Source organism: Diabrotica virgifera, chromosome 4 (genome assembly GCF_917563875.1).
Source record: "Diabrotica virgifera virgifera chromosome 4, PGI_DIABVI_V3a".
Lineage (NCBI taxonomy): Eukaryota > Metazoa > Arthropoda > Insecta > Coleoptera > Chrysomelidae > Diabrotica > Diabrotica virgifera.
The window spans coordinates 221,107,821-221,115,072 of record NC_065446.1 but is presented as its reverse complement, the minus strand read 5'-3'; the positions used below and the strand labels follow the sequence as shown (position 1 = coordinate 221,115,072).

The window sequence follows — 7,252 nt, the reverse complement described above, 5'->3', positions numbered from 1 at the left end:
ACCATTCAAAAAAAACATAGCAAAATGTAAACTTATGTCCCATGGGCGTAGCCGGGGGGGGGGGGGGTTTCGGGTTTCAACCCCCCCCCTAAAAGTTAAATATTAAGATTTATAAAATTTTTCTTATGAATATAAGGGTTATTTTATGTACTTTTTGTCGTTTTATTTTCTTAAACCCCTCCCGAAACTAAAACCTGGCTACGCCCGTGATGTCCTACAAAAAAATGTTTCACTTAAAAATTGTATAACGCACTTTAAAGAAAACTAGATAGTTCTGGTACTGAGTAATAACCCCGTTTGCCTTTAACTAATGGTTCCCTTATAATCTTTTTAATGTCCTCATAAAAATAAAATAATACATCTTCTTTTTCTGGCCAATTCCAGTCATAGCCTGCTTTTTCCATTGACGAAACTTCTGCTCCTTCCTGGTTAGCTTTTATCACTTTTCCTAGAACAAAGAAAAATTTTGATCATTAAAACATAATTCTGTTAGGAGACGGAAACAACAAATATATTATAGTTATAGAATGTTACCTGGATAAAGATTTCCATTGTATTTGATAATAACAAAATCTCCATCATGAATATTCTTGATCGTATAATTTTCAACATCACTCGCATCTAGATCTTCATCACAGTAAGGAACATCATCGGCAGAAGATTCAGATTCGCTTATTACTTTTCTCTTTACTGCAGGCTTTTTTATTTTAATTTGTGATTGTTTTGAAGGGCCACTTTTAGACGTTATATTATCATAATGGGCCCTGTAAAGTGTAGTGGATACAACTGCTGGAAATATTTTTCGTTTTCTTTTGGGTGGTTCTTTTTCAGGAGTCTTAGGAAAAATGAGACATTTTTTGAAAGGAGTGCTAACCACATATCCTTGGTCTTCTTTGTCCTTATACAGCGCAACGTTTTCTAATTTATCCGGTGAAAGAAATGACTCTGAAACATTTAGTGAAGTAGTACTTTTATCTTGTAAAATAGTGCTGTTCCCGTTCTGTGACTGTTCTTCATTTGGAAGAATTACACTCTCTTCTCTCTGCTTACCGTTTGGAGTTGAAGTTGACGCTGTTGGAACTGAAAACGATATTGACATTTCTTCATTTCCTTCCATTAAGTTAGAGTCATCCTCCCCAGTGACATGTTTATGTTTATTTGTTACTAATAAAGCTTCATTTTTAAATTCTGCCCAAACCTCATAAAGTTTCTTAAATTGTAAGTCTCCCTTCCAGTCATCTTTATTGTCGAAATTTGTTCTGAAATGATTCAATTCAAGTGGTGGTATTTTTTTCTCAAGTTCGGATAATATATTCCCTTTTGTAATAATTGTGTTTTTAATATCTGATAGATTTGTAGGATCTACAACTTGCCGAGTGGAAACACATTTGGTGTAATCAACATTGCTTTTTCAAAAGGAAACAGTCCACATTTTCTAAAACCGTTGCGTATTGTACTTTCCGTTGCATATTTTTTAAAAACCGTACTTAGAATGGTTGCAAATGTATACTTTGTTATATCCTTCGGAAAGTTTTCAAATTTCCATGTTCTTGCTATTGTCTGCCAACCAGTTTTTAAAGGTTTAAAAATTGAAACATCGGCTGGTTGGAGAATATGAGTGGCGTTGGGGAAAAGAGCAACCAGGATGATACCACTTGCTTCACATAATTCGCTGACTTGTTTAGTTAGATGGGACCTATGTCCATCCACGAAAAACAAAACAGGTTGTGGTATATTTTTTTCTTTGAGATAGGGCAAAAAATGGTTGCCGATATACTCATAAAATACTTCCGAGTTCATCCATCCGGAGTCTGATCGTCCCACTGCCCATTCTGGTGGTGCAGAATTAACTATATCCTTTGGTATTTTTTTGTACGGATATATGACCATTGGTGGAACTGTGATACCATCGGCTGAAAAACAGGCCATAACAGTTATTTGCTCTTTTTCTGCATTAGATTTTCTCTCATAAAAGTCTTCTTCCAATTTCGCCGGCCCAAGGACAATACCAGATTTAGGATCAATGCTAAACCCGGTTTCGTCTGCATTGTATATCCTATTTGGGTATTTTAGTATGTCAATCATACCTTCTTCTTTTAAATAGTTTTCAATTTCATTAAACCATTTTTCTATATCAGCTTTAGAGACGGCAGCTCTTGATTTTGTAATAGACTCTGCTCTTCGTTTTTTTATCTCAGGATGTCTTCGAAGAAAAGCAGCGAACCAAGTTTTCCCGGGCATCCCATCTTTAAAAACAGTCGACCTCCCAGTTTCTTTCATAATTTTATGCACCGTGGAGAGTAGATTTGTTGCATTAACAGGAAAGCCCGTTCTGCCCATAGACAAGATCCAATTAGCTAATAATTTCTCTTCGCCTTCTGAAAGAATAATTTTAGGACCCATTTTTCGTTTAAGACAATTGTTTTCAAGTCTACGCTTTAAGGTTGTTCTAGGAACACAAAATTCTTTAGCTGCACATTTTTTGGACATGCCTACATTTTTTACTGCGTCTATAGCAAGGCTCATTTTATCTTCCGTCCATTTAAAAAAAGGCCTTTTCTTTCCTCTCTGGGTATCCATGTCTATAATAATAAGAAATTACAGGTTACTTTAAATTCTTTAAAGCTCTAAATTCGAAATGGATAAAGAGACCATTAATAAATGATTGTATTTTAACGATGGCCACCCATAATCAAAAACCTCCACAATGATGTATTAAGCAAACAAACATAAATAAAAAAATAACACATAATTTTTAAAGCGCTAAATGGATCGAATATATTGGTGACCATTAATAGATCATTATATTTTAGAAATGGACACCCGTGGTGACTATTTCTCAATTTCTAACAGAATTTTCATTCAGTAATGGTCACCCATGATCAAAAACTTTCATAATAATGTTTTTAGTAAATATGAATAAAAAATACAAAGTACTTACCCTTTAAATGTGTAACAACACAAAATAAATATATAAATTTCAATAATACGTTCACGGCACTAATTTCAACCCAACGACTACACAACTTGTCTGATAGATCAAAACAAACTGATTTTTGGCGCGCCAAAGTTTTACGCATGACAGTTAGTCAAAAACCATTGTCAGATGGCGCAGAGTTCGTCCTTGTATTATGGATAGTATAATCAACAGGGTAATGTAAAAATGTGCGGTAAAATGTAATAAGAAATGAATATAATGACGTTAATTGGCTTAAGGTGACCATTACTAGCGGTATGTCCATTACTGGTGCACTTACCCTAGTTAGTAAATGCTACACAAATAAATAGGAAATTTCCTAACGTTTACAATGTTGTGAAATACTTTGAAATATTTCGAACAGGAGCGGCTTTGGAAATTTTAAAGATATTTAAACTCACAAAATAAATTAGAAAAATAGATATTTTTCTTGGGATAGGATATAAAATTAATGGATATTTTTTATAAAACGTTGTAGTAGAAATCCATCTGCTACACATTGGAGTGCCGACAGAAGTGAAAACTTCTTATAGTATTTAAATTACGAGCTCAATGCTTTTTCCCCATACAAAAAGAAGTGCTATACCTATAATATATACGCGTTGCGTACGTTCTATGCTAATTATGTATACATATACATAATATATATACGTACGAAATTTAGTTCGGCAAAGTGATGACGGTCGCAAACACAACACTTTTTCCCTATCTAAAAAGTGCAAAAGGTCCCTAAAAAGTTTTCACTTCACAAATTTATTTCGTCCAAGCAATGACGGTCGCTAATTCAATACTTTTTCTTCATCTAAAAAGAGCACGACATCTCTAAAGAAGTTTTCACTTCAAAAATTTATTTCGTTAAAGCAATGACGGTCGCTAATTTAATACTTTATCCCCATCGAAAAAGTGCAAAACGTCCCTAAAGCAGTTTTCACTTCAAAAATTAGTTCGTCGAAGCAATGACGGTCGCGATGACGGTCGCTAATTCAATACTTTTTCCCCATCTAAAAAGGGCACAACGTCCCTAAAGATGTTTTCACTTCAAAAACATTAAGTTTGTTTAAATGATTATACAAAATTTAATTCTCTTAATTTTTCTATAGGTAAATATTTGTTGTAAAACTAATAATAAACGAAATAATTCAATAATTATGCTCTGTCACAATTCCCCCCCCCCATAACTCGGAAAATATCGACCGCAAGAAAAAAATATAATAAACGAAATTATAAAAAATTGCATTTTCAACAATTTCAGTTTCTACACTTTTTGTCGAAAAGTTGAAAATGGTGGAGATATTGAGCAAAAACGGTTCTCATTTAAAATCAAGATGGCGGCTAACACAACCGTGGAATTCAGTCGAGATTTTAAATTAATACTAACATTGACCCTCCCTAAAGATCAGGGCTGCCGAGAGGGATGAGCGAGCCCCGGTAAAAAGTGAAGGGGGGGCCCCCGGCAAAAAGTGAAGAGCGAAAAAAATTGTTTAATTTTTATAGAAATAAAATTAGAGTCGACTCCCTCTATAACGAGAACTGAAATGGCGGACTAATTACCTCGTTATAAGCGGATCTCGTTATATCAGACAACAATAATATTGAAATGTTTTGATGCCTCTTACGTAGTTTATTGGGTGTCCATGGTCGACCTGAACAATGAGATTTAAATCATAAATTTCCTACAATATTCAATATCGGTTGATATAAAGGAAGAAGTTTATTACAGGCGGTGAAGTTTATTATAGCACTGGTCTCGATAATAACACAGATGTTGGGCATTTCTATATACAGGCAGTTGGGGTAGTTATGTATAGCCGTTACTGCGCTAAAAAGCAAGTAAAGAAACATATTCTTCGATTTCATTTTTTCTCGTTATAACCAAATATGCCTCGTTATAGGGGTGTTATAGTTCAACAGGAATTTCATGGGACATCTAGTGTACCTCGTTATAAGCGAAACGTCGTAATATCCGTGTTCGTTATAGAGAGAGTCCATTGTATTAATAATAAATAATAAGTATTAATAATAAATATTTCAAATATAAATTTTATTAATTTTTGATTATATTTATAATAGTGAAAATATTTATAATACAGGTGTTTTTCGAGTTTTCTGATCGGCAAAAATGTCTCTAATTTTCGAAAAATCGCATGATTTTGCCAAATCATTCTCAATTCACAAAGTTGATAGGCAGCTATAACCGATCCTGTTTCATTGTAGCTATCATTACCTCATAGCATTTTTTATGCGAAAAAGAAAACTAAAGGATCTTTCTGCTTCTGCGACTGTCACCGGTAATGTGTAAAATATTCTTAACGCAATAACGATTCAAATTTAAGATGTTTAATTTTATTAAGCAAATCTATTGGAAAAAGTTGAGATTCACCAATATTATCGGTGTATATCACTCTCAAATAAAAAAATTCATCTATCAATTCTTCACTGATGTCTTCTTTATAAAACTCGATACATAATATCAATTTTTTTTAATATTGTCTTCATCTTCATCTCGGAATATCCATAAAATTTTAAATAGCAGATATTAAATTGCTTATTATATTTTCCAGCGAAATATTGCGTCGGGCTCAAAATTATCAGTCGCATCAGTACTAGGCCCAGGCAAATCATCAAAAATCTCACAGGCTTTTTGCGCCGTTTTTCTTTATTTGATGTAAATACTGCATTTATTCCATAATCGCTGGTACCTAATTTAGATTCTTCCACATAGATTCTTCTGATTTTTTGTAAATCTTCTAGAAACCCTGATATATTTTTAATCTCCATATCCATCATACCATAGTTTTATCTGACTGCACTGTAGTACTTGACTCCTGTGATTTATTGCTGTTAAAATTTTAAACCAAATCGATTAAAGGTCATAATATTAAACATAGCCGAGTATTACTTAAACGCTTTATGGACATAAAGTGAAAAGCAAAAAAATGGGAAAAATTACATCTTTGGTCTGGTCGACGCCGGGCCCCTTACATCGCCGGACTCCGGTAAAATGTACCGGCTGTACCGCCCTCTCGGCGGCCCTGCTAAAGATTAGAAAGATAAAATTTGGAGCAGCTCGTAATGCAAGGTCAAATGCTATCCCGACTGGGCTATACCGCTGGACTGTACCGACTGGGCTATATACCAAAACAAAATAAAAGTAAAAGTCAAGCAGGAATTAACCAAATAAAGAAGGTCATCTGGTCAGTATACGAGAAAAAGTAGTACCCACAAAAGTGGACAGAATAATTTTAAAGAAAAGAGGATGTGGATACTCTATATAAGTATACTAGTAAAAGAGATTTTGATACACATGAAATATAGCTACCAAGTTTAGGTGAAATATGCCAGAGGATAAAAAATACGAAAAACCCTTAAGTAAAAAAAACGGCCAAAGAATTTAACAAAAATTTACAAATTTTAAATTCAATAATTTAATACTAACAAAAGGCATAACATAATGTATTAATATTATTTTTTAACATGTTTTTTGGTTTGTTGGATAATATTTAGAATATTTTAGTCCAAATTCGTTTTATTTCTCAAAAAACGGTCCTGCATTACCTGGTAAAAGTTGGTGCGTTGTGGAGCATATGTTTTAATTTCCCACGAAACGAGGAATATGAGTCACCGGGACATCCCAGGTGGTCCAGAAGGTCCCGAAGCTCTCCGTTCTCGCTTAGTCTGCATTTCCATGAAATACCCAAAACTTCACTTCAGAGATGGATTCACCGTAACGACTACTTCCTCTTTTGGAGTTATGCTAAAGCTACCTAAAGCTAAATGAGATGATAGTTTTTTACAAAAATGTAACACAAAAGTAAAAAGTTTTATTGTGCCATAATAAAACTTTATGAACATGCATAGTTAACTAACTAACATTTATTAATTATTACATATAGGAAGGCCGGAAAGTCCATTTACACTAATGAATTATTTTTTTATGCAATAGAGGGAAAAATCATACACAATTTTGTTTGTAAGTTATTTATTAATTATTTATTTATCTAAAATATGGGTGTGAATACCTGCATTGTCGCAACACAACTTGGTACGACGCCATGTTCGTATGCTCATCCATCTCAGCATGTCCGGAGTTACTGACGTAAAATCTTGGCGCACTCCGTTTCGCAAGTCCTCATTCGAAATAGATCTGCATTTCTAATGAAATCCACAGTGAATTTCCACTGGAATCCTTCCCTTTAATGAAATTCCACAGTGAATTGTCCAGCGCTGTCAAATCTGGACGTCTTGGAGGCCGAGAAATTGGAGAACTACGTCCAA

The 7,252-nt window shown here is 33.9% G+C and overlaps 1 protein-coding gene across 1 annotated transcript; it reads right to left on the bottom strand.

The window, feature by feature from the left end:
• Positions 1–254: 254 nt before the first annotated feature.
• Positions 255–2,580, bottom strand: LOC126883808 (uncharacterized). The gene is made up of 3 exons (XM_050649478.1): positions 1,877–2,580; positions 535–1,406; positions 255–448 (listed from the first exon to the last, which is right to left on the bottom strand). Exons 1-3 carry the CDS (start codon positions 2,578–2,580, stop codon positions 255–257), a joined length of 1,770 nt encoding a protein of 589 aa, XP_050505435.1.
• Between the last annotated feature and the right edge of the window lie 4,672 nt (positions 2,581–7,252).

What these genes read in the sequence shown, in the direction of transcription:
- LOC126883808 (XM_050649478.1), bottom strand. Translation starts at nt 2,580, where the DNA reads ATGGATACCCAGAGAGGAAAGAAAAGGCCTTTTTTTAAATGGACGGAA. An exon ending in CCACCAATGGTCATATATCC is followed by an intron (nt 1,407 to 1,876) that starts GTACAAAAAAAT and finishes CTTTTGAAAAAG; the next exon opens with CAATGTTGATTACACCAAAT. An exon ending in CAATGGAAATCTTTATCCAG is followed by an intron (nt 449 to 534) that starts GTAACATTCTAT and finishes TCTTTGTTCTAG; the next exon opens with GAAAAGTGATAAAAGCTAAC.